This window comes from Eumetopias jubatus, unplaced genomic scaffold (assembly GCF_037043125.1).
Source record: "Eumetopias jubatus isolate StellerSeaLion01/CBP00866 unplaced genomic scaffold, mEumJub1_p1.0 scaffold_2, whole genome shotgun sequence".
NCBI lineage: Eukaryota > Metazoa > Chordata > Mammalia > Carnivora > Otariidae > Eumetopias > Eumetopias jubatus.
Window position 1 is genome coordinate 17,267,621 of NW_028274808.1, and position 27,991 is coordinate 17,295,611.

The 27,991-nt window shown below is 42.0% G+C and overlaps 1 protein-coding gene across 2 annotated transcripts in view; it reads left to right on the plus strand.

Moving 5' to 3' along the window:
- Positions 1-27,991, plus strand: part of FAM149A (family with sequence similarity 149 member A) — a 68,941-nt gene that overhangs the window by 31,919 nt on the left and 9,031 nt on the right. For both annotated transcript variants that reach the window (XM_028099840.2, XM_088020922.1), the window contains exons 2-8: positions 7,862-7,972; positions 8,435-8,573; positions 10,517-10,659; positions 12,400-12,525; positions 13,601-13,771; positions 14,365-14,555; positions 15,559-15,713. In XM_028099840.2, coding sequence (XP_027955641.2) covers positions 7,862-7,972; positions 8,435-8,573; positions 10,517-10,659; positions 12,400-12,525; positions 13,601-13,771; positions 14,365-14,555; positions 15,559-15,713 — 1,036 coding nt within the window. The remainder of the gene's footprint in view (positions 1-7,861; positions 7,973-8,434; positions 8,574-10,516; positions 10,660-12,399; positions 12,526-13,600; positions 13,772-14,364; positions 14,556-15,558; positions 15,714-27,991) is intronic.

Genomic DNA, 27,991 nt, shown 5'->3' on the forward strand with positions numbered 1-27,991 from the left:
GATAATATTTTAGATCTATTGGACTAAATAAAAATATTATTAAAACTAACTTCAACTGTTTATTTTAAGTTGATGAATGTGGATACAAGAAAATTTAAAAATATGTGTGTGGCTCACATTGTATTTCTACTGGGACACACATAGTGCTCTAGACCAATCCAGTGGGAATATCCTATGCCTTTTGTCTCTAAATCAATGTTGCTTTGGGTTTTGAAATTTGAGAGAGGAGAGATAGGCACTAAATAAGGAGCTGTCCAATTTTTGAGCAGATTTCATAGGAAATATAAGCGCCAGCACATGTTGGGTTTAGAAAGTAAGCTGTTTCAACCTCACAGGCTCTCTGAGTACAATTAAGAAATGACCTCCCAGATGAGATCTGGGGCAGCGGTAAAGGTGAAACCAAAGGTTTGGTCAACTAAAAATCTCAGGGAGATTTAGGGGTTTAAGAGCCTTGTCCCATGGCAGCCTCCAAGGTGCCCCAATGACCTGTCCCCGAAAGAAAAGTCAGAGTGGCTTACAGCTAATGGAGTGAGCTCTGAAGAAATTCAAAGGAAAGCACACAAGTTATGTGAGGGAATTGTATTAGAGGAGGGGTGACCAGCTTGGACTAGAAGCGACTCTGTGAGGAAGCAGGCTGAGGGCCTACTTGGTTGCAAACCTGGGCCATTTCTTCCTCATGAGGATAGCGAAGAGCTCGGAGGAAGCCAGGGAGCAGAAGTGGGTCCTAATGAAGAAACTGGAAACAGGAGCCTGCTTGGATTCCAATAGCCGTGGACCAGTGACCGCTGTGTCTCCCACTGCCCTTCCTTTGGGACACCAGTGCTGGCTCTGGTTCCTCAGTCTCTGTCTCTCCATTGTTTGTGGGCATGCGGGAGGCCTCTGGCTTGTCTCTTTAGTTCACAGGTCTTCAGATCCAGAGGAAACGCCCCCAAGGAGGAGCCTCCTCATCCTCGCTTGGACATGATTGAAATGATCAAATTTTAGGGAATTTTGAGTGGCTTGAGTGTATTGTACCTGGGGGAGAGGGAGTGTAAATAATGTCTGGAGAGAAAGTAGGTATGGTAGAGTAAAAATGTGCTTTGACACGCTTCCCACTGAGAGATGGGTTCTATTTTCCAACGCTTTGAACCTGTGAGTGCTTTGATAATGGAGTACAATGTAAGTGACGCTACACCCGTTCGGAGCCCGCCTTTAATAGAGTGAACAGCACCTCCCTTGGTTTCTTAGAGCCCTGAGTTGCCATGTGGGAACTCTGACTGCCCTGCTGGAGAGATTACCCAGGGAGGTCCCGAGACTACCTGAGAGAAGGGCCCAGCTGTGCCCAGCCTTCCAGCCATCCCTCCACCCCAAAGTGCTAGAAACGATGTGGGTGAAGCCTTCTTGAAATCTCCAGCCCAGCCCAGAGGCCAGTTGAGCAATGCCACGGAGCCACATGCCACGTGGAACAGACAAATCACCCAGCCAAGTCTTGCCAGACTTCCTGACTGCTGTGGCTTGTGAGCAGAACAAAATGACTTGTTTTAATCCACTAAATTTGGGGTAGTTTATTGTGCAATAGTAGATACCTGGGACACACACACACACACACACAACACACACACACACACACACACACGTCACATCCTAGTTGAGTGACCTGGAAGATTTTTACTTAAGGTCTCTGCCTTCAGTATTTTCATCAGTAAAATTGGATGATAGTATCTATCTAGCATGGGTGTTAAAAAAAATTAAACAAAACAACATATATATAAAGCAGCCAGCATGTATTTGGATCATAATATTCTTCTTTCCTTTGTTTCTCTGTCAAGTCTCCCTTAACATATCAATAGTATTAGTGGGTATGTGTTTACTTCAGACACCATCAGTTTTCCTGATAGACACACACATGCACACTCGCTCCCCACATATATTCACATATGTATGGATCACGATTTTTTTTATTATGTTAACCACTGTACATTACATTATTAGTTTTTGATGCAGTGGATCACGATTTAAAATCTTATTAATTTTAGGATTTATAACCATCTACCACTTCAAAACTGATTATTTGTGGTGGTAAATGTGGTGAGGATTCCAGTATTTCCAGAAATGGATTGTTTCGTTGTTGGTAGTGGTTTCTTATTGTCCTCTTAGGGTTGTTCCTTAAAAGTCAGATTAAAAATAAATCAGATTTTTCACTAATAAATGGGAGAGGCATGCTGTACCAATGTAAATTCAGGAAGCTGAGCAGGAGGAATCGGTGAGCTTCTTTGTACCTGTTCAGACTCAGAAGGCCTCAGATCAAAGGAGACTGGATACACAGCCCAGGCTGCAAAGTACCAGCATCCATTTCATTAATTGTAATTATGAAAAATCTGTTGGTGGGGAGAGGCATGCCATATGTAGTGCCCACACTTTGACACCTTGCTTATGTATCTTAAGCTAAATCATTCCTATTTCTTTCAGTTTATGAATATGGTGGCTTGGTCATTTTGCTGTCTCACAACATAGGGTCCAGTGACTGGTCCTGGCATAATGAATTGTATGACTCCAAGATTGAGACAAGCCCATATTAATAAACGTAGACACAGGTACGCTCGCTGCTTTGTAGAAAAGTTACTGGCTTGGATGAGATAAAGCATCTATTTGAAGATGGAGAGAGACAAATCTTTGGCGCATAATTATACCTAGAGAATCTGTTAATCAGATTAGCATCTTGGATTTACTAGGTCTGAGACTTCAATTTTTTTTAACTTCCCTTCCGCCTACTCTCCCCACCGCACCCCTGCCCAACTAGGAATCCTTTGATGGGAGGAGGTGGACGGGTGAAATCTTTCTGTAGTTCTCGGTCTTTCTCCTGTTAGTTAAAGGTTTACTTAAAAGAATTAAGGACAGAGGCGCCTGGGTGGCTCCGTCGGTTAAGCGGCGGCCTTGGGCTCAGGTCACGATCCTGGGGTTTTGGGATCGAGCCCCACGTCTGGCTCCCTGCTCAGCGGAGAGCCTGCTTCTCCCTCTCCCTCTGCCTGCCACTCTGCCTACTTGTGTTCTCTATCTCTCTGTCAAATAAATAAATAAAATCTTTAAAAAAAAAAAAAAAAGAATTAAGGATAGCAAACACCTGTCGGACAGACCCTCCCGCCCAGGCAGGCCCTGGGGAGGAGCGAGAGGCCAGAAGGTGCGCACTGGATTATGAAATCCGGCCTCTGGCAGCAGGACTTTTTCAAGGTTAGGTTCCTGGGAACGCGGGAGGCGGACGCGGGGCAGGGAGGCGGCGGGTGGGGCGGGGAGCGTTGGAGACCTGCAGCCTGGCCCAGGCCGACCTCCGCGAAGGGCGCTGCGGCCGGGGAGGAGGAGGGAAGGGCGTGCGCGGAGGGAACGGGAGGCGTCGCCCCGCCGCGCCGGAATCTGGCCGGTGCGGGGCCGTGGGACCTGTAGGGGAAGGCAGTAGGGGCGACCCGCGAGCAGCCGCGCCTATGGGCTGCGCAGACCCGGCCCGGAGCGTCCCTGGCCGCGCCGCTCAAGGCTCGAGCTTCCCGGGCGCGACTCGGCTGCCGGTGCAGGGCTAGCGGGCTGGGGGCGCAGGGCTGGGCGGGCGGGGAGCCGAGGCCCCGGGGGCGCGGGGGCGCACGGCCGCCCGCCGCCTGCAGGGGGCCCGCGCGGGGTGTCAGCGCCCGGAGGCGCCTAGGCCTCGGGGCGCGGGGCCCAGACCCGGGGACGCGAGCCCAGGCCTGGGGCTGATTGTGATTGGGTAAGTCTTGATCTGGCAAGGGAGGTAGGATGAACTTTCTGTCGTGTCATATTTTTGTGCCATGTGTGTGATTTTTTTCCCCCCTGGCTGAAAAGCTGGAATTCATCTGGTCTGTTTCCCCGCATCCATTCATGAAATCTCTCGTGCTGACATCATCCCGCTTCCCCAAGCGAAGTTGCTCACTTGCACTGAGAAGCGTCCGTCGCGTCTGAGATGACAGATTCTCCATCAGTCCCGAGAGCAGCAGTTGCTTCTAGGATGTGCTTGTATTAGGTCAGGGCGGCGCTGAGTGTTTTTTATGGGAGGAGGGGCTTCGTGAGAGCCAGTCCACCCAGAAAACCATTCTGCATTTCAGCCCATGCAGCATACAAGTCTTCATTTCAGGCAATCCTTTTAAGCAGAAATAAAAAATTTTGGAAGCTTCGATCACTGTTTAATACTGTCTACAAGGCAAAGTAGCAGAGGTTTGTGGGCAATCAAGAGGCAAGTTTTAAAAAGTAAAAATAGATCCTACAGTCATTACCTTGACACTGGAAATGAGTGACTCCTAGAGATTGGGACTCAGCCTTCACTTTGACGAACTGACAAATTAGGGCCATATAGTTCAGTGGGTGCACTTCAGTCTGCCCTAAAACCCAGGTCCCGTTTCCAAATGAACAGCCTTAAATGTACCCATTAGCGGTTTTTTAACATCTCTAAAATTTAAGCAATATAGACAAGAACTAGTGTAAAACTTAAATGTCTATGTATAATGTAAAAAAAGCTTAATAGACATTCCACCACTTTCAAGTTTTAAGATATTTCTAGGACACATCCTGTAAACCCTGTACACTTTTTTAGACTGCATCATTTATGTAGGAATTGATAGTTCACAGGGAATTAAAAATGTTCAGTGTTATGCATGAAGTCACAGTACAATGGTTAGGGGAGAGAAATCAAAGATTCAAAGCAAAACATAAAAAGAAAAAACAAAAGGCAAATTGTATAGCTTCTGTTTTTGGTTAACAATGTCAGTAATTTGGGGTCCCTGGAGAGACATGCAGGTGGCCTGGGTCCAGAGAGCAGCTCCATCCCTATCTTCTTGGTGACCTTGGGTAGTCATTGAATTAATAGGCTCAAGTTCCTCTTCAGAATTCCTCTGAACTCTGTGGTCAAATGAACTCTCAAGTTCAAGAAGTTCCACAGAAATAGACTTTTGAAGTAGATGAGACAGGAAGAGCAGGGGAGAAAAAAGTTAGAGAAATAGTATGGAAGTAGATGGTGGTTGAGGGCATCCATTTTACAGTAATTCCTCCCCCTGCACCCCCCCTCCCACCCCTGCATCTTGAAGATCTGTCATCAGCTCCACTTTGAAGTGAGTAGTAATGCCATCTGGGAAAGGCTATGGTGTTGTATGAAGAGAGGAAGTAGTTCTTTCATTCTATAAATCATTTTCTTAGGTTGGAAAGACTCCCTCCTCTCCCACCCACCCCCCCCAAAAAGATGAATTTTCTGGAGGAAGAGATGATTGTTCATTGGAAACAAAACAAACAGGCATGTGTCTGCTTAGTGAATTTTGTTTTCCAGTCTCACAAAAGGCAGAGGAGGAGCCGAAAGCAAGAACCGATTTCATCCAACCATTCAGTTGTAAAAGTCACTTTTGGAGATAGATGTGAGTTATTCCAAGAGCTGTGAGTTTTCTGTCTTTATAAAGGATAAACAAATCTCCAGACATGTCTTGAACTAGAAGAGTATGTTTGTGTCTGGTCACAATGTAATCTTTTGTAGTAAGCATGAATTTACAGAGTAAACACATGGTCTTTGTTTGGCTCACTAATTTAATCTTTACCTATTGATTCTTTCAGTGAACGTGGAGCATCTCTATGTGACAGGCATTCTTTTAGGTGCTGCTGATAAAAAAAATAAATAAAGTGTCAAAATCATCCCAATAAAAAGCTGAGGGCCGGAAAGAGATCTATATAGTACGAAATGCTGCAGGAGGTACAAAGAAACAGCTCAGTGTTTTTATTGAGTGGCTCGTGATGATGATGATAGCAGTCAACAAGAGCAGCCTGATTGACTCAGCACTGATTATGAAAACACTTTACATACTTTAAGTTAGGTCTCACAACAAGTGTAGGAAAACGTTTACGGTATTGTCACTGTTTTATAGATGTGTGTATTGGTTCCAGGAGAGGAGAAGCAACTTGCTTAGAGTGCACAGCCTATCAGGGGCAGAGCAGGATTCTAATCTACCTTTGTTATTCTTATACAGATTATTTTTTTAAAGATTTTGTTTATTTATTTGACAGAGAGAGAGAGAGAGTGCACGCGCACACAAGTAGGCAGAGCAGTAGGCAGAGGGAGAGGGAGAAGCGGGCTCCCCTCTGAGCAGAGAGCTCGATGCTGAATTCGATCCCAGGACCCCGGGATCATGACCTGAGCCAAAGGTTTAACCGACTGAGCCACCCAGGTGCCCCTCTTATGCAGATTATTATGAAGGAACATATTTTATTTTAATTCACCACCCTGAGGTTTAAAATTATCTCTCAGCAAGAAGCAGATTAACTCACACGCTAGCATTTATTTCTTAAAGCTCAAAGCAGCTCTTTTTGATGTAATTTTTAGTTGAATGTCTCTTTTTTCATCATAAGTATTTTTATGTTTATTTAAAGAGTTATTGAGTCACATGGAAATGATAAATAATTGATGGTTTTGAAGCAACTGAACAAGGCAAAAGGTAAAGCAGTTTATTAGCATAAAAGCTTGTCCTGTATTCTTTTCTCTTAGCACCTTTATTCTCAGAACTGCTTGATTGTACTTTAGACATATAAGCAATAAGGAAGGAAAAAATTTTTACAATTCTGTTCTTCTCTCATATAAGACATACGTATGGAAGGCAGAGGTTCTTGCTAACCTCTGTAGTAATGAACTTGTTTTTCAAATTCCATTTGTTGTAGAGTACTATAGGTACATAACTAAGGGCAGAATTTATTCCCTGTATTAATATTTTTTAAAACTCCATTTACATTCAGGGCTCCTGGGTGGCTCAGTTGCTTAAGCAACTGCCTTCGGCTCAGGTCATGATTCTGGAGTCCCGGGATCGAGTCCCGCATCGGGCTCCCACTCAGCAGGGAGTCTCCTTCTCCCTCTGACCCTCTCCCCTCTCATGCTTTCTCATTCTCTCTCTCAAATAAATACATAAAATCTTTTTAAAAAACTCCATTTACAGTCAGAAATACAAATGTTGTAAATTAGGCACCATTTTAATTGATGACAGCAAACTTTTTTTAATGAATGTTACTGTGGTATCCTTGTTAGAAATATTGAAAGTTGACTTCTTTTTCCAAATCACTGTCACATCTTCAGTTAATATAAAATATGAGTAATTTGTATGGGAAAATATTATTTCTGCAAAAGAATACAAGGTGTTTACTATTAAACGTTAGGAAGCTACTTTGACTAAGACGGAAGTAAATGTTTTAAGAGGTTCATTGAAAGGGCATTTTAATGATTAACACTAACTTTCATACACCAATCAGGCTCAGTACCTTATTTAAAGTTTAGAGGTTTCTTCTGTGTTAGTTTTCCATTAATTTTAATATTTTAAAACTACACATCAGGCTACAAACCAAACAACGATGCCAAATTAAAATGAGTTATTGTTTGTGTGTTTCAGTCATTTTTTTTGATTCATTCATGTGTTTAGTGATTAAAGAGAATTTAATATATTTCAGAATTAATCACAAGGGCACTGGACACTGGTCAAAGGACAAGTGGGACCTGAAATCCAGCTTATGTTGCATTTGCCTCGGAGTGAGGCTGTGTCTGCCCAGAGTTTTGGGCAACTTTTATGAGTCTGGCCAAGTCACAGAAAAGTTGCTGTTGTTTTTTTTCTGTTTTACATAAAGAGGCATGTAGATTCATGGCAAACTTGTTCTAAGAAAAATAAGAATGGTAAGGTCCCATGCCTCAGTTTCTTGAGGATATGTGGGGGCTGTGTGTGTGTGTGCATGTGTGCATGCGCACATGTGTGTTTCGGGGGGCATGGCGAGAGGAGAGGAGCAACTTTATGCGGAGGACATTTTAAAAGTTTTCACGAATCAAATTATTACATTAGAGATACTTTTCATATTTTACTTTATTTTTCAGAAGAGGACTGTCAGAAGGATCTGGGAAGCAAAGTTTGGCTGTGAAAAGCAAAGATCCTTTACCTACACATTTTACAAGCAATGTGCAGAAAGCTATTGATAAATATACCTGGTAAGAATGAACGCACTGCAATGCTTCTGATTGCAAAATCAAAACATGCCCATAATGAATATAGGAAGCAAAATCAGTGATTGCATTTCTAAGAGTAAAAAAAAAAAAAAAAAGCAGTTTCCTTTTTAGTGTAATGAAATGTTACACTGCATAAATGTTTTAAAATCAGTTTTAAGGCCGCCTGGGTGGCTCAGTCGTTAAGCATCTGCCTTCAGCTCAGGTCATGATCCTAGGGTCCTGGGATCGAGTCCCACATCGGGCTCCCTGCTCTGCGGGAAGCCTGCTTCTCCCTCTCCCACTCCCCCTGCTTGTGTTCCTGTTCTCGCTGTCTCTCTCTGTCAAATAAATAAAATCTTAAAAAAAAAAAAACAGTTTTTAAAATCGGCTCCCAGAAGTAAAACCACTTCCAGTTTAATCTCTTCCCAGGAAATGGTCTTTATGGGCTTACGTTTGTCTCTGCAGTGAACCCGGGTCATCATTTACATCCAGTGGCAGCACCACGCCTGCAGGCACCCACAACTCTTGGTCTCGGTCTGGGACGCAGAGTTCTACCACTGGCTTATCAACTGAGAGGAGCTCCATTTACTCTTGGAGAGATGACGTATGTCTCAGCATCTTTTGTATAATTCCATGATTACCATTTATAATGAAGAATTGTTTTCTTACTTTTAAATCATCTTTTTACCACTTTTGAAAGCATTACCTACTGGACACATACACATACATCCCTATGAGCGTGTTTACATGTCACATCCTGGAAAAATTTAAAAATATAGAAAAGATAAGGAAAAATAAAAATCACTCATAATCTCATAACCCAGAGCCATAGCTGTTGATACTTTTGGTTTTTTCCCCACTTCCCAGCCCCTCCTCCTCCGTATGTTGTATATGATCACTTGTGTCCTATCCGAGACTGGAAATTCAGGACAGACTTTGACAATGAGCAACTTAAATACCAGAAAAAACGTGGAGAAGTAAAAATTGTACAAAATCACCGTGATTAGGGGAATTTCCCCCCAATATTCTAAATCAGATCTTTTACTTTCACCTCTCACCCTAGCAGAAGCTGTTAACTTGAACCCTATTTTTGTTCTCTGCGGGAGTGGGATTCTTAGCTGTGTGGACCTGAGTCTCCAGCTCAGGATTTTGTTGGGCACTCTGCCAGCCGCAGGCTCCTGTCTCTTTATTCCCTCAAGTGCCCCTGAGAACAGGGACCCAGCCTTTTGTGAAGCCCGCGTGGCTGTGCAAGAAAGTCCCCTACATTACCTTGGATGCTCTGACTCCTCTTTTTTGGTGTGTGTGCTGGTTTCCTTTGCCGTCTTGAAAGCAGTTCGCCATTTGGAAGGCACCCATGAGTCCACTTCCTCGGATGGGGGCTTGTGTAGTAGCTGGGCTTCTCGCAGCAGTGGGAGGGACCCTGGAAGGAGTCAGCTCCAAACCACTCAGGCCTTTTCCAACAGGGCGGGCCTGGCTCACCTGTGATAAACGGTCCCCACCCTCACTCCAGAGTCTGCAGGTGGGAAGAAGGCTGAGGACCATCGCTTCATACCGTCCCAAACCTGAGATTCTTTCAGTATACATTTTTATGTAATTCTGCGGAGAGTCCTGTGACTTTCATTTATAGAACTGAAATGACTTCAGGCCCTACAATTGCTTTTCATTTAAAAACTTAAACTTACTTTTTTGATAGGTCATATTTGCAAAAAGCAACAAAAGCCAAAAAGAGAGGAAATTGAAAGTAAACTCTTTTACTCGCCTCGGCCACCTGGCTGCCTCCCCGGAGGCAAAAATTCTTAGTTTTTACCTGATTTGCATTTTAAAAGAGATCGTTCAGTTCCCCTGCTGTCTGGGAATCTGGTTTATTATCAATTTAAGAGAAGATGCAAAACAAAAAAAATATCGACTATCATTCTTTGAAAATCAATCCGGTTTGACCATCTTGGATCAGGTATATCAAAACGAATGTGCACTTTATTGCTCTGAGTTGTGGATTAGATTTTAGGTTCACACTCCCCTAAAAGCTAGGGCTCTTCATTAAAAGAAGGTAAATGGCCCTTTGTATAAAAGTCATTTTCCTTTTCAGTGATATCATCAGAGGAAAAACTAGCTGGTATTTTGCAGCTGTGCTTAAGTGTGTCACGCTCACCCATATGAGGGACTTATGTCTGTGTACATCTATGTATATATCTATATATACATATAGATATATAGGTATGCGTACATGTGAGTATATCAATGTCTGTCAATATGTGTAACTTTACCTATATTTATATCTCCGTAAAATCTCAAATAAGTCTCATAACACATGTGGTAGAAATGATCTCTATTTAACAGTTACAGAAGCTGAGTCTCCCAGTGGGATGTAATTTCTCAGAAGAGTAAAAATTGGGCCACTGGTATGTCTGACTGCAAAGTCCACATTCTTGTTTCATGTCATATTTCTTCCTATATAATGGGCACTTTAAATTTGTAAGTGTTAATGATCATGAAGGCCGTCTTTCTACAACTTTTAGTCTTATAACTAAATGTGCATTTCTGTTTTAGGAGTTTGACAAGGCGAACGCAGAGAAAGTCCAGCAGTTATTCTGGGAGGTGGAGGAAATGTTATTTGAAGGGAAAGTAAGCCCTCATACTCAGAATCTAGTGGCTGAATGCAGTGAGTGGGCAAGAAGATCCCTCCATCTGAGGTAGGGAAGTTGTTCATAGTAACTCTCTGAAATACATTCTGGAACGGCCCACTCCTGGCCTGTTTAATACAATTAGTATATTTTGACTGAAAGCAGTTGCCCAGTCAAAATATGTATCCAGAACATGTGTCTTTAGTAAGAAAGCACAGCTTTTGAAATGGTGTCTGAGGAATATTGGGACATTCCAGATACCCAAGTGCATCTTAACTTGTGAGAAGCAAATCTAGCTCATTTTCAGAAGGGCATTACATACGTAACAAATGCAAGAGTGGTAGAAGTGATCCTTTACCTTCACATTCACCGTCTTCAGAGCTGAGGACAGTACTCAGGGTTGGGGTTGGGGGAGAAACAGAGAAATTATTTGATGAATGATTGGATAGATGAATCTTCCTAACTAACCAAGATTCCTTATGTAGGAAGGATCACTTATTTTTTTTTAATCCCTCAGGGATTTTATGTATGTATGTATGTAATTATTTATTTAGTGTTATTTTTTTTAATTTATCTTTTTTCAGTAGACTCCACGCCCAGTGAGGAGCCCAGTGAGGGTCTTGAACTCATGGCCTTGAGATCTAAGACCTGAGCTGAAATCAAGAGTTGGAACTTTAACTGATCCAGGCGCCCCAGGATCACTTATTTTTTCATTTCAAAGATTGGGTCTGAAGGAAAGCTTTTCTTCTTTCAGTGATTCAGCCAAACCCACTTAGGAGAAAAATCCATCTCCCTTATCAGAAGTTCCTCTATATTGTATCTGGGAGAATAGATTAGAGCCCTCATACAAATGTAGATGGATTTTCTGGTTACCTCAACTAGGTAACTTAAAAAAAATCTTGGCTACGTAGTCTTTAAATCTTTCTATTCAGTCCTCCATAAGCCCTCTGTCTTGACGCGTATAATATGTCCACCCAATATTAATTGCGGATGCTTACTTTTTAGGCATGGGGCACTTACGGAAAAGCCAGGAGCTCAGATCCGCTCCTGTCCCTCTTGTCTTATTATAGTTAAGATAAAAATGAAGGAGGGGAGGGTGGAAAAAGAAAAGACTGCAAGGAGGGGCTCCTCAGTGGCTCAACGGTTAAGTGTCCGCCTTCGGCTCAGGTCATGATCCCGGGGTTCTGGGATCGAGCTCCGCATCGGGCTCCCTGCTCGGCGGGGAGTCTGCCTCTCCCTCTCCCTCTGCTGCACCCCCTGCTCATGCTCGCTCTCTTTCTCTCTCTCTCTCGCTCTCTCTCTCAAATAAATAAATAAAATCTAAAATTAAAAAAATAAGTTTAAAAAAAGAAAAGACTGCAAGGAATATAAGCCGGGTATATATATTTGTATAGTTTTATTCATTATGTAAATATTAGTGAACATTTATAGAGAGCTCCTGTGTGCCCAGCGGTATGCTAGCTGTCTGAATCTGATACATATTATCTCTAAACCACTCACCAGTCCTCCAGGTAACTATTGTTGTATCTCGTGTACAAACAAGAAACATGAAATCAGTGGCTTCGAGAGCCTGAGAACATTGCCTCAGATCTCTTCGTCAGTAGCGAGAACAGTCTGTCCCGCTCCCTCAAAGCCTACACTTATTCTTTGACACCATTGTGCTTCTCACATACCAGTATATTCCTTATCACTTCATACACGTGCTTTCAAAATATTGTGTTATCTGACTTTCAGCGTTGCAAAGAATTTTTCCTTTTTCCAATCAAAAATATTAGTAAGTTCCTTTTTTTTTCTTTTTTTACCTTGCAGAGTATTAGGAAGACAGCTCATCATGCCAACTGATGAAGGGTTCCAACATTTCCAGGGCAGCGAGCCTAGTACTATAGTCCACAAACCCTTCTTAGATGCCTGTGGACACAACCGCAACAGCAGAGAGTAGGTTCCTATAAGTAACTTTTGAGAGTATTATTAATTTCATTTTAGTTATACTCTTTTTGTGTCTATCGTAGTCATGAGCCTTGGCTCCACTGGTTTGGAAGCTTAAATTTCAGTGAATGGCAGGTACAGAGCATTTTTTTTCCCAAGATGCTTCTGATTCTAGATTGATGATGATGATGATGATGATGATGATGAGTGTGTGTAATACAGATAACAAGGAAGTTAACTTTTGAACTGTTGTTTCAAAGACTCTGAAATGTGGGCTAGATGAAAAATAAAAAAACTGACCCCTTTTGATGCATCCTAAGCTCCAACTCAATAGCAGAAGAAATAAAGTTCTATCCCATTTTCTTTTTTTTTTTAAGAAATTTATTTATTTGTCAGAGAGAGACACAGCGAGAAAGGGAACACAAGCAGGGGGAGCGGGAGAGGGAGAAGCAGCCTCCCCGCTGAGCAGGGAGCCCGATGCGGGGCTCAATCCCAGGACCCCGGGATCATGACCTGAGCCGAAGGCAGACGCTTAACCAATTGAGCCACCCAGGCATCCCAAAGTTCTATCCCATTTTCTTTTGATAAATCCCTGTATGCCAGTCACACATATTTGGGACTGTGCCATGACATCATTTTATTACAGCAAAGGGGATGCAAACTCATCAAGTAATTTAAGCTTTTAAGAGGCCCTTAAAAATTTTTAATGAGGGCGCCTGGGTGGCTCAGTTGGTTAGGCGACTGCCTTTGGCTCAGGTCATGATCCTGGAGTCCCTGGATCAAGTCTCGCATCGGGCTTCCTGCTCGGCGGGGAGTCTGCTTCTCCCTCTGACCCCCCCCCCACCATGTGCTCTCTCTCATTCTCTCTCTCTCTCAAAATAAATAAAATATTTAAAAAAATTTTAATGATGCCTGTGTTAAAATGTTGCTTTTAAGGATATGATTTTATCAAATATATTAAGCAATGATTTTTTTGTTTGGGATTCTGTACTTTATGGATAATTTAAAGACTCGCCAGAATCATGCAAGCATTATAGTCTTAATGTTCTACAAACTCTCATGGAGGATCTGCTTCTCCCTGTAGATTGTGTGTCTCTGGCTCTCAAATACTCCCCGAGGTGTGCTCAGCCCCTCCCTTGCCAGGCCCCGAGGGCCCAGGGGTTGCTGGCCTAACAGCAGGCTCAGCCCAGGAAGAAGAGGTTTATGACGTGGATGGAAAGATTGAAGAATATTTTGCTTTTGACAGAAAAGAAGAGTAAGTAGAATTTATTTAACATTGACTTAGTGTAATAATATTAATTTACTTGGCATTCATTTTGATTATTTGCTCATTTAGTGTCTTCTGTACTTTTTACTTGTCCAAAAGATTTTCCATTCTTTTGAGAGTAATGTACTCCCAAAAGCTTTTCGATTCCTAGCAGGATATGTCCATGCCAGATCAGTGCTTCCCTCCCCCCTCCTTTTTTTGACAACATGGCACAGCTAGAAAACAAGAATTGTGTTCAGCATGCTGGTGAAAGTGGACGAGGCTCCTAGTGGCCTTCATTTCCTGAGGACTCCAGGCTCCCCTTCTAGAAAGACAAAGGGAAGGCCCAGTCTCTGCACTAAATACAGAGACTTAAATTGGTTCTTTGAAAAAAGCTACAAATATTGAATAATAAGAAGTTGCCTGTGATTGAAAATGGGTACATTAAAAGGTAACAATGTGCTGCTAAAAAAGAATGTTATGTTTATACACGTATAATGTACATATGCATACATATTAGAGAGAGAGATAAGTAGTTGGATAGTACTATTTTAACTTTAACCATTGATACTTTTAGTAATTACAGTGGGTTTTGTTCTTAGTGATGATGAATGTCTTGAACAAAAATCAGCTCACCGTCACAGGATGTGGCGGAAACACGGACTTCCTCCCCTTTCTCCTCATGACTGTATCAAAGATGCGGTGGCTGCAGAAGTGTTTGATCACGTCTGGACAAGTGTCGTAGAGATATTGGAAGAGCTGATCAGAAAAAATTGGGAAGTTACACTCACAGGTACTTATTTGTAGCATTTGGCCCTAATGGAAAGAAAAAAAAAGACCTCTGTTGCTCAGCTTTGTGTCTCCACCCAGCTTGGCCACACCTAGGATATGATCGAGTGAGAAGAGAAGTAGGTTTTCTCCCCTTATTCATAAATGATCTTGAATCCCTTCAAAAAGGACATTATTACTATTTTGAGTTATAAAAATGGGGCGCCTGGGTGACTCAATCGTTAAACGTGTGCCTTCGGCTCAGGTCATGATCCCAGGGTCCTGGGATCGAGCCCCCCATCGGGCTCCCTGCTCAGCGGGGAGCCTGCTTCTCCCTCTCCCACTCCCCCTGCTGGTGTTCCCTCTCTCCCTGCTGTGTCTCTCTCTGTCAAATAAATACATAAAATCTTTAAAAAAAATGTATATGCACTTTGGAACAATAACATAGAAATGCACAAGAAAGAAGCTTAGTCACTCTAAAAATCTCTAATAATAGGATAACTTCTCTAATAATGGGAGATCAGTTTTTAATTGTTTATGACTTTATTTGTAAAGCAAAATAGAAACATAGATAATTTAATAATCACTTCATTTAACCTTATCAAATGTTCTCTTAACTACTTGAAATTGAGAAGAAACAAATCCTAGATATGTCCGTGGTAGATGTTAATGGCTAATGTTATGAAATCAGTTTGTACAATAGGGTTCTGCTCATGTTAATTTAAATATATTCTTTTTCCAACCAAAGGGGTTAATTGGGTTATTATAAAATACCAAGAATTTTTCTTGCCCCAGCATATAATCCCTAGTTTTCTACCTACCACTGAAATAATAGGCATGTGTGTGTGGAAAGCATCACATCAGCCAATGGCTCTGTGGGGGTCTCTGCTCTATGCAGGGTTCAGTGGCCATAGCAGACTCATGATAACTCAAAAACAAAGATTCTCTTTGAACAGTGAATTTTATGTATATATATATATTTGATAACATGTTTCCTAATAATATTAATTTTTTTGTTGTTGACACAGAAGGAAAGAAACAGAAAGAAAAATTGAAAGTAGCTGGGAATATATCTCCACTGATACTCATTTCCCGTATTAACACTGATGCACCAAGTGTTCCCCCATCCAGAAGCTCTGAAGCCCGAAGCATCTCCCTGGCTCCTCATCTTAATCCACCTCAGGTAGATGCTTTTCTGCCAGTATCTTTCTTTCCTTCAGTATTTTTATCTCTGTCCTGGTTTGTCAGTGTGCTATTTTATTATCGAATATTTGGTTCTGTTTGTCAATCAGACCAAAATTTAAAAATAATCTTTTCATGGAGTATAGTAGCATCACCACATTCTATAATAGAGTAGGGACACTCAGATTTGAGACTTTCCACGTGCTTGGAGCTGTAGAGCTGTTTCCATATTTTTAAGGAGAAAAAATGCTTTTCCCCAACATTTCCAGCCAATTTGAAGGTTACAGATACTCTCCTGTCTTCCCACCTAAATGATAAAAAACAAAAGTCAATGAGAATATTTGGGTTCATTCAACATTTATTGAGTTTGCCTTAAGTGCACTGTATTAGGTGTTTTGAGGAAATATATAGATGAGCAAAGCATGGTCCCCGATCTAGTAAAAGGAAAAGCATAATACATGTCACATGCAATACATTGTGTGAGTCATGTGCAAAACAAGGCCTTAGGAGAATAAAGGAGAGAATGATTCAACCTGACTGGGGCTTGAGTCTTGATCTTTTAGGTTGGAGGTGAAAATTGAGCAGAAACATGAAGAGATGAGTAGGACTTGCATGGGTAGGAAGTCTGCATGGGTCATTTCAGGCCAAGGAGAGGCGTGGAGGAATGAAGGGGGATGTGTTTGGAAAACAGTGATTGGGCGGGCTGGGGTTAGAGGCGAGGATACTAGGACCAGCAGGGGCATTGTACCAAGACCAGAGCATTGAGAGTCAGGAATGGATGAGGGGGTTATGTTGGACATGTTGTTTAACTTTTCTAACCTTGAATATCCTTTATCTAGAGAATGATGTCCAAGATAATTGTTTTGAGGTTAGAATCATATAAATACATGAGAGTTCCTAACACAGAACCTGGTGCATGCTAAGCACTCAATACATTTTTCTCGAATTGCTTTCTTAATCAAAGATTTGGTGGAGGGTGAGGCTGGGAAGTCTGAGCTTGTTAATTTGGGTCCTTTCTCTTTTCTTTTGGGTAAGTGGCCAGTGGTTTATTGATTTTATTAATTCTTTCCAAGAACCAGCTTCTAGTTTCGTTGATCTGCTCTACTGTATTTCTGGTTTCTAATTCATTGATCTCTGCTCTAATCTTTATTATTTCTCTTCTCCTGCTTGGCTTAGGCTTTATTTGTTGTTCTTTCTCCATTTCTTTAAGGTGTAAAGTTAGCGTGTGTATTTGGGATTTTTCTATTTTTTTGAGTGAGGCTTCGATGGCTATGTATTTCCTCCTTAGGACCACCTTTGCAGTATCCCATAGGTTTTGGACTGATGTGTTTTCGTTCTCATTGGTTTCCATGAATTGTTTAAGTTCTTCTTGGTCAACCCAAACATTCTTAAGCAGGATGGTGTTTAGCTTCCAAGTGTTTGAATTCCTTCCAATTTTTTTCTTGTGATTGAGTTCCAATTTCAAAGCATTGTGGTCTGAGAATATCCAGGGAATAATCTCAATCTTTTGGTATCAGTTGAGACCTGATTTGTGACCCAGTATGGGGTCTATTCTGGAGAAAGTTCCACGTGCGTTCAAGAAGAATGAGTATTCTGTTGTTTTAGGGTGGAGTGTTCTGTATATATCTATGAAGTCCATCTGGTCCAGTGTGTCATTCAAAGCTCTTGTTTCTTTGTTGATCTTCTGCTTAGTGGATTTGTCTATTGCTGAGAGTGGAGTGTTGAGGTCTCCTACTATTAAAGTATTATCAATATGTTTCCTTATTTTGGTTAACAGTTGGCTTATGTAGTTGGCTCCCATGTTGGGGGCAGAGATATTTACAATCGTTAGATCTTCTTGTCGGATAGACACTTTAAGAATGATACAGTGTCCTTCTGTATCTCTTACTACAGTCTTTAGCTTAAAATCTAATTTGTCTAATATGAGAATTGCTACCCCATCTTTCTTTTTGGGTCTATTGGCATGAAAAATTGTTCTCCATACCCTCACTTTCAGTCTAGATGTATATTTAGGTTCAAAATGAGTCTCTTGTAGACAGCATATGGATGGGTCCTGTCTTTTTATCCAATCTGCAAACCTAATTTGTGCCGTTTCATGGGAGCATTTAGGCCGTTCACGTTGAGAGTGATTATTGAAAGATATGATTTTATTGCCATCATGTTGCCTGTGAAGTCCTTGTTTCTATAGATTTGTCTCTGTAAATTTCTGTTTTATATTATTCTTGGGGGTCTTTCTTATTTTATAGAACCCCCCCCTTAATATTTCTTGCAGGGCCAGCCTGATGGTCACATATTCTTTCAGTTTCTGCTGGTCTTGGAAGCTCCGTGTCTCTCCACCCATTCTGAATGATAGCCTTGCCAGATAAAGTATCCTTGGCTGCATGTTCTTCTCATTTAGTACCCTGAATATGTCTTGCCAGCCCTTTCTGGCTTGTCAGATCTCTGTGGACAAGTCTGATGTTATTCTGATGTTCCTCCCTCTGTATGTAAGAAATCCCTTCCCCCTCGCTGCTTTCAAGATTGTTTCCTTGGATCTAAGATTTGCGAATTGTACAATTATATGTCAGGGTGTCGGTCTGTTCTCATTGATCTTGGGAGGGGTCCTCTCTGCCTCCAGGACATGAATGTTTTCATCATTTCCCAGGTTAAGGAAGTTCTCAGCTACGATTTACTCAAATATATCTTCTAGACCTCTCTCTCTCTCTCCACCCCCTTAGGGATCCCAATAATTTCTGATATTGGAACATTTCATTCTGTCACTAATCTCTCTCAGTTTGATTCCTTGGGTTTTAATTTGTTTTTCCTATACCGCTTTGATTTCTATCTTTTCTATCATCTTATCCTCTATCACACTAATTTGTTCTTCTGCCTCAGTTACCCTGGCAGTCAGAGTATCCAGTTTAGAATGCATTTCGTTCATAGAATTTTTAAGTTCGGCCTGATTAGATCTCATTTCTGCCCTTAGAGATTCTATATTGTCGTTAATATTTTTCTCAAGCCTAGATATCACCTTGATAATTGTTACTCTGAAGTCTATTTCTGACATCTTGCTTATATCCATACCCATTAGGTCTGTCGCAGAGGCCAGAGACTCTGAGTCTTTTCTTTGTTGGGGGTTCCTCCTCTTAGTCATTCCGTTGAGGGGTGGTTGGGGGAATGTACAGAATCCCAAGTATTAACCATGAACCAAGCAAGATGCACCTGTTTTATAGGGACCTTAGGGTTGTCGTCCTCCTGTTCTTCCAGACTGTCTTCTCGGGGAGGGGACTGCTGCACTGTGACTCAGGCAACCAGGCTTGGGCAGAGTTGCCCTGCCCCCTGTGGGGGGAGGGGTGGAAGAGGACGGGGTATGGGCTCAGTGAACACCATTTTTTTCGGGCTTTTGTTCTCTGGTGGCTTTTCACGTCTCTTCCAAGAGTCGGAGCAGAAGTGACACATCCAAACCTCTGTCTCAGAACAGAGAGATCTCAGTCTGCTCTTCACTGAGCTCTCCAGGCCACACTGTCTCCCTTTCTGTCTGCGCTGCTAAAACCCGCAACCTCTCTGGTTGTGTGCCCCTCAGCAGCTCTCCCATCGCTGCAACCCAGGGTCAGGCCGTCTCTGCCCTTCATGCTTCTAAAACCGTGAGCCATCCGTGGTTCGCGTGGGCCCACGCACCTGCAGCTCCTGGATCCTGTCTGGGGGCTGCACTAAAGTCCTTTCCTGGCCCCTACCTGTCTGCGAGTCTGTGCCCTGTCCCCAGAGTGGGAGGCTTGTGCGCGCCGATGTTGTATCACCTTCCCGGCACCAGCTTCAGGGATCCCAATAATCCCTCCCCTTCTGTTTATTTTCTGACATCTGCGTGCAGAATCATGGCTCGCCGCTTTATACCTTGAGATCATGGGATATATTCTGTTTGTAGAGATCCAAATATATCTTCTTACATCTCAGGCTGATTTTGTGGGTGTTCAGATGGTTTGGTAGATATCCAGCTCAATTCGGGGGACCAGTTGGAATAGGGTCCCCTACTCCTCCGCCATCTTTTCTATCGCCAAGGCTGAGCTTCTTCATGGGAGACCTTCAGTAATGCTAAGGAGCTTAGACTTTATGTTTCTCATAGCTCGTCTTTTGTGGAGGTAACAGAGAAAAAGGATAAGTCAGGATTCCTAGTCTTGAGGTAGATGCAGTTTAGCTAGAAGGAGTCAAGCCATGCCAAACACTACTACACACGTGCACACAGGTGCATGCCTGCAACATGAGGCAGTCAGTAGATCGTAGAGCAGATGAGAGTTTGAGCTGTAGGACTACAAGTATAGGGTCCAACGTCACAACTTATTAGCTCTGTGATCTTGAATCAGTCCCTCAAAGCCTTCGTCTCGTTATCTGCGGGATCTGTGAGTCAGGAAGCTGTGAGAAGTAAACAAAATGAGACATATAGTACAACGTGTAGTGTAGAGAAGGCACCCAGTAAGCGTTAGCTTTCGTTACAACCAGATATGAATTGTATGTTATATCCCACCATATCCTATCCTATATTGTAATTTGATGTCCTTTAGCTCATAAATGCCATGGAGTTCAGGGGGAAAGTAGCACACTTCCATAAAGTAGAGTGATACATGAACTAAATCCTAAATAATAGGTAACATTTAGTAAGGCTGCCTCGAGGCAGAGGCAAAAATATGCACCTAGCATAGGAGCAACTAAACAGACAATCTTCGCAAGATTGGAAGAACACAGAATAGTGTGTATGGTCCAGGGGACAGAAGTTTAAAATAGAAATGTCTAATAGGATTGTTTTACTCTGTAGTGTAAGGGCTTTACAGTAAGCTTTCTTTGCTTTTGCTGTTCAAAATAAACTTTCAGAACTGCTACCATTAATTGTATTTGTTTATCATTTTAAACTGCTCAGGCAGGTCCAACAGTGTTTCCCACTTTGCATTTTCAAATATGCAGTACGAATCCCATAAAAATGGGCAGCTGATGACAACATGGAAAAGAATCCTTAAGTATTAGACAATATAAGTAAACTTGAGAAATATGGAAATTTTTAAGTCTAAAGGGTTTTTTACAAGTATTTTCTTTTTATACCTTTTAATGGGTTTTGAAAATGTTTTTTACAGCTAATTTGTTGTTTTCATTTGGATCAATATTAAAAGAAAATGAATGGACAACAAAGTTGAAAGTAAAAACGAAGTATTATTAGAACTTGTTTTTTTTCCTTTAAATTTTTTTATTGTTATGTTAATCACCATACATTACATCTTTAGTTTTTGAGGTAGTGTTCCATGATTCATTGTTTGTGCATAACACCCAGTGCTCCACGCAGAACGTGCCCTCTTTAATACCCATCACCAGGCTAACCCATCCCCCCACCCCTCTCCCCTCTAGAACCCTCAGTTTGTTTTTCAGAGTCCATTGTCTCTCATGGTTCATCTCCCCCTCCAGTTTCCCCCCCTTCATTCTTCCCCTCCTGCTATCTTCTTCTCTTTTTTGTTTCTTAACATATATTGCATTATTTGTTTCAGAGGTAGAGATCTGTGATTCAAGTCTTGCACAATTCACAGCGCTAACCATAGCACATACCCTCCCCAATGTCTATCACCCAGCCACCCCATCCCTCCCACTACACCCCAACTCCAGCAACCCTCAGTATGTTTCCTGAGATTAAGAATTCCTCATATCAGTGAGGTCACATGATACATGTCTTTCTCCGATTGACTTATTTCGCTCAGCATAATACCCTCCAGTTCCATCCACATCATTGCAAATGGCAAGATTTCATTCCTTTTGATGGCTGCATAATATTCCATTGTGTATATATACCACTTCTTCTGTATCCATTCATCTGTTGACGGACATCTTGGCTTTTTCCACACTTTGGCTATTGTGGACATTGCTGCTATAAACATCAGGGTGCATGTACCCCTTCGGATCCCTACATTTGTATCTTTGGGGTAAATACCCAGTAGTGCAATTGCTGGATCGTGTGGTAGCTCTATTTTCAACTGTTTGAGGAACCTCCATACTGTTTTCCAGAGTGGTTGCACCAGCTTGCATTCCCACCAACAGTGTAGGAGGGTTCCCCTTTCTCTGCATCCCCGCCAACATCTCTCGTTTCCTGACTTGTTTATTTTAGCCATTCTGACTGGTGTGAGGTGATATCTCATTGAGGTTTTGATTTGGATTTCCCTGATGCTGAGCGATGTTGAGCACTTTTTCATGTGCCTGTGGGCCATTTGGATGTCTTCTTTGGAAAAATGTCTGTTCGTGTCTTCTGCCCATCTCTTGATTGGATTATTTGTTCTTTGGGTGTTGAGTTTGATAAGTTCTTTATAGATTTTGGATACTAGCCCTTTATCTGATATGTCATTTGCAAATATTTTCGCCCATTCTGTCGGTTGTCTTTTGGTTTTGTGGACTGTTTCTTTTGCTGTGCAAAAGCTTTTTATTTTGATGAAATCCCAATAGTTCATTTTTGCCCTTGCTTCCCTTGCCTTTCGCCAATGTTTCTAGGAAGAAGTTGCTGCGGCTGAGGTCGAAGAGGTTGCTGCCTGTGTTCTCCTTTAGGATTTTGATGGACTCCTGTCTCATGTTTAGGTCTTTCAACTATTTTTAGTCTATTTTTGTGTGTGGTGTAAGGAAATGGTCCAGTTTCATTCTTCTGCATGTGGCTGTCCAATTTTCCCAACACCATTTGTTGAAGAGACTGTCTTTTTTCCATTGGACACTCCTTCCTGCTTTGTCAAAGATAAGTTGACCACAGAGTTGAGGGTCCATTTCTGGGCTCTCGATTCTGTTCCACTGATCTATGTGTCTGTTTTTGTGCCAGTACCATACTGTCTTGATGATGACAGCTTTGTAATAGAGCTGGAAGTCCGGAATTGTGATGCCGCCAGCTTTGCTTTTCTTTTTCAACATTCCTCTGGCTATTCGAGGTCTTTTCTGGTTCCAATCAAATTTTAGGATTATTTGTTCCATTTCTTTGAAAAGAGTGGATGGTATTTTAATGGGGATTGCATTGAATGTGTAGATTGCTCGGGGTAGCATAGACATCTTCACAATATTTGTTCTTCCAATCCATGAGCATGGAACATTTTTCCAATTCTTTGTGTCTTTCTCAATTTCTTTCATGAGTATTTTATAGTTTTCTGAGTACAGATCCTTTGCCTCTTTGGTTAGATTTATTCCTAGGTATCTTATGGTTTTGAGTGCAATTGTAAATGGGATCGACTCCTTAGTTTCTCTTTCTTCTGTCTTGTTGGTGTATAGGAATGCCACTGATTTCTGTGCATTGATATTCTATCCTGCCACTTTACTGAATTCCTGTATGAGTTCTAGCAGTTTTGGGGTGGAGTCTTTTGGGTTTTCCACATACAGTATCATATCATCTGCAGTGAGAGTTTGACTTCTTCTTTGCCGATTTGGATGCCTTTTATTTTTTTTGTTGTCTGATTGCTGTGGCTAGGACTTCTAATACTATGTTGAAGAGCAGTGGTGAGAGTGGACATCCCTGCCGCGTTCCTGACCTTAGGGGGAAAGCTCTCAGCTTTTCCCCATTGACAGTGATATTCCCTGTAGGTTTTTCATGGATGGCTTTTATGATATTGAGGTATGTACCCTCTATCCCTATAGTCTGAAGAGTTTTAATCAAGAAAGGATGCTGTACTTTGTCAAGTGCTTTTTCTGCATCTATTGAGATGATCATATGATTCTTGTTCTTTCTTTTGTTAATGTATTGTATCACATTGACTGATTTGCGGATGTTGAACCAACCTTGCAGCCCAGGGATAAATCCCACTTGGTCGTGCTGAATAATCCTTTTAATGTACTGTTGGATCCTATTGGCTAGTATTTTGATGAGAATTTTTGCATCCATGTTCATCAAGGATATTGGTCCGTAATTCTCCTTTTTGTTGGGGTTTTTGTCTGGTTTTGGGATCAAGGTAATGCTGGCCTCATAAAACGAGTTTGGAAGTTTTCCTTCCATTTCTATTTTTTGGAACACTTTCAGGAGAATAGGTATTAATTCTTCTTTAAATGTTTGGTAGAATTCTCCTGGGAAGCCATCTGGCCCTGGGTTCTTGTTTGTTGGGAGGTTTTTGATGACTACTTCAATTTCCTTAGTGGTTATAGGTCTGTTGAGGTTTTCTACTTCTCCCTGGTTCAGTTTTGGTAGTTGATACATCTGTAGGAATGCATCCATTTCTTCCAGGTTATCTAATTTGCTGGCATATAGTTGCTCATAACATGTTCTTATAATTGTTTGTATTTCTTTGGTGTTGGTTGTGGTGTCTCCTCTTTCCATCATGATTTTGTTAATTTGGGTCTTTTCTCTTTTCTCTTTGATAAGTCTGGCCAGGGGTTTATCAATCTTGTTAATTCTTTCAAAGAACCAGCTCCTAGTTTCGTGGATCTGTTCTACTGTTCTTTCGGTTTCTATTTCATTGATTTCTGCTCTGATCTTTAGTATTTCTCTTCTCTTGCTGGGTTTAGGCTTTATTTGCTGTTCTTTCTCCAGCTCCTTTAGGTGTAGGGTTAGGTTGTGTATTTGAGACCTTTCTTGTTTCTTGAGAAAGGCATGTATTGCTATATATTTTCCTCTTAGGACTGCCTTTGCTGCATCCCAGAGCTTTTGAACAGTTGAGTTTTCATTTACATTGGTTTCCATGAATTTTTTAATTTCTTCTTTAATTTCCTGGTTGACCCATTCATTCTTTAGTAGGATGCTCTTTAGCCTCCATGTATTTGAGTTCTTTCCGACTTTCCCCTTGTGACTGAGTTCTAATTTCAAAGCACTGTGGTCTGAAAATATGCAGGGAAGAATCCCAATCTTTTGGTACCAGTTGAGACCTGATTTGTGACCTAGGATGTGATCTATTCTGGAGAATGTTCCTGGGCACTAGAGAAGAATGGGTATTCTGTTGCTTTGGGATGGAATGTTCTGAATATGTCTGTGAAGTCCATTTGGTCCAGTGTGTCATTTAAAGTCTTTATTTCCTTGTTGATCTTTTGCTTAGATGATCTGTCCGTTCCAGTGAGGAGAGTGTTAAAGTCCCCCACTATTATTGTATTGTTGTCAATGTATTTCTTTGCTTTTGTTATTAATTGCCTTATATAATTGGCTGCTCCCATGTTAGGGGCATAGATATTTACAATTGTTAGATCTTCTTGTTGGATAGACCCTTTAAGTTGGATGTAGTGTCCTTCCTCATCTCTTATTACGGTCTTTCGTTTAAAATCTAATTTGTCTGATATAAGGATTGCCACCCCAGCTTTCTTTTGGTGTCCATAGCATGGTAAATGGTTTTCCACCCCTTCACTTTCAATCTGGGGGTGTCTTTGGGTCTAAAATGAGTCTCTTGAAGATAGCATATCGATGGGTCTTGTTTTTTTATCCAATCTGATAGCCTCTATCTTTGATTGGGGCATTTAGCCCATTTACATTCAGGGTAACTATTGAAAGATATGAATTTAGTGCCATTGTATTGCCTGTAAGTTGACTGTTACTGTATATTGTCTGTTCCTTTCTGGTCTATGTTGCTTTTAGGCTCTCTCTTTGCTTAGAGGACCCCTTTCAATATTTCTTGTAGGGCTGGTTTTGTGTTTGCAAATTCCTTTAGTTTTTGTTTGTCTTGGAAGCTTTTTATCTCTCCTTATATTTTCAATGACAGCCTAGCTGGATATAGTATTCTTGGCTGCATATTTTTCTCGTTTAGTGCTCTGAAGATATCATGCCAGTCCTTTCTGGCCTGCCAGGTCTCTGTGGATACGTCTGTTGCCAGTCTAATGTTTCTACCATTGTAGGTAACAGAGTTCTTCTCCCGAGCTGCTTTCAGGATTTTCTCTTTGTCTCTGAGACTCGTAAGTTTTACTATTAGATGTCGGGGTGTTGACCTATTTTCATTGATTTTGAGAGGGGTTCTCTGTGCTTCCTGGATTTTGATGCCTTTTTTTCCCCACAAATTAGGGAAGTTCTCTGCTGTAATTTGTCCAATATACCTTCTGCCCCTCTCTCTTTCTTCTTCTGGGATCCCAATTATGCTAATGTTTCGTCTTATCGTATCGCTTATCTCTCGAATTCTGCCCTCGTGATCTAGCAGTTTATCTCTCTTTTTCTCAGCTTCTTTATTTTCCATCATTTGGTCTTCTATATCACTGATTCTCTCTTCTGCCTCATTTATCCTAGCAGTTAGTGCCCCCATTTTTGATTGCACCTCATTAATAGCCTTTTTGATTTTGACTTGGTTAGATTTTAGTTCTTTTATTTCTTCAGAAAGGGTTTCTCTAATAACTTCCATGCTTTTTCAAGCCCAGCTAGTATCTTTAAAATCATAATTCTGAACTCTAGTTCTGACATCGTACTAATGTCCGTATTGAGTAGGTCCCTGGCAGTTGGAACTACCTCTTGTTCTTTTTGTTGAGGTGATTTTTACCATCTTGTCATTTTGTCCAGAGGAGAATAGATGAATGAGAGAAGAAAATGCTAACAGGGTAACAACATCCCCAGAGAATATACTCTAAAGAAATCAGAAAAGACCTGAAACCAGGGGCAAAGAAAGGGAAAGAAGGAAAAAAGAAAAAGAAAAAAAAAAGAAAAAGATAAAAACAAACAAAAACAGAAGAAAACAAAAAAAAACAGAATATGATCAAATATGATCAGGCTAGTGCATAGATCAGTGCCACACACTAGATTTTGGGTGTATTTTGGTCTGTTAGGAGAAAGTGCCTCCCAAAATTGTAAAGAAAGAAAGACTTATATATGTACAAAATAAGGGTTGATATGATGAAGGGATGGAATATGACTGTAAAGATGAAAATTATAAAAAATTTTGTAAAAGGAATTGATAAGTTGTTTGAAAAAAGAATGAAAAGGGTTTAAAAAAATGGAGAGAATATGATCAGGCAGGAGACTAGAACAAAGCCATACACTAGAGATTTACAGTATATTTTGATCTGTTAGAAGAAACTGTATGTGAAAATTTTAAAGAGAGAACAACTTATATATATATATGCCAAAAATAAGGGTAACTACTATGAAGGGATAGAATATGACTCTAAAAATGAAAAATAAAAATGTTTTTTAAAAAAGGGATTGATAAGATGGTGGTTGAAAAAGGGAAAAAGAAAAAATTACAAAAAAAAATTACAAAAAATTAACTTTGAAAGACTAAAGAATCATGGTCAAAAAGCCATGGATTGTATGTGCAGTATTCCCCCAGCGCTGGAGTTCTCCTGTTCTCTTTGATCGGTAAACTTGGTCTTGGCTGGCTGTTCGTGCAGATCTTCTGGGGCAGGGGCCTGTTGCCGTGGTTCCCAAATGTCTTTGCCGGAGGCGGAATTGCCCCGCCCTTGTCGGTCCGGGCTAAGCAAGCTGCTTGGGTTTGCTCTCAGGAGCTTTTGTTCCCTGCAAGCTCTCGGCACAGCTTTGGAGGACCAGGGTGAAAATGGTGGCCTCCCAATCTCCACCCGGAGGAGCCAAGAACTCGGGGCCCCGCTCCTCAGTGCGCCCCCAGAGAAAAGCACTCACTCCCGTGTCCCCGGTCTCCGGCCGCACTCCGTGCTCACCCGGCCTGTGACCGAGCGTTTCTATCTCTGGCTCCCGACCCCGTGTGGAGTCTCCAAACCCAGCAGATCCCTGCGGTGCGCTCCCGCACCGCTCCTCCCGGGGGAGGAAGGGGAGTCTCCCCGGCTCTGTCGCTTGTTGGGTCCCTGCTGGAGGAGCAGTGGCCCGACTGTGTCACCGATCACAGTCTATGGCAACCCCGAGCTGAGAGCCCGCGCCTCGGCTCCATCTCTGCAGCCGGCTTCCCCGCTCCGATCCCTGGGAGCTCTGCCGCACTCAGGCACCCCCGGTCTTTCTGTGACCCCAAGGGTCCTGAGACCACACTGTCCCGCGAGGGTTCCACCCCCCGCTTAGCCACTGGAGCGACGTCCCTCAGCGGAGCCGCTTCTCAAAGGTCCGATTTTGTGCTCCGTGGCTCTAGCACTTGCCAGAAGCGGCCGACGGAGGCCCCCTCCCCCGCCGTCTATCCTCCCGAATATCGCCTCGGCTTCACTTCTCCGCACGTCCTACCTTCCAGTAAGTGGTCGCTTCTCTGTTCAGAGAGTTGTTGCTACTCTCCTCTTCGGTCTCCTGTTGAGTTCGTAGGTGTTCAGAATGGTTTGATCCCCATCCAGCTGAATTCCTGAGACCAGACGAAATCCAGGTCTCCTACTCCTCCACCATCTTGCTCCGCCCTCAGAACTTGTTTTGAAATAAAGCATCCTAGCGGTAATTACAACAGGTCTTAATTTATTCCT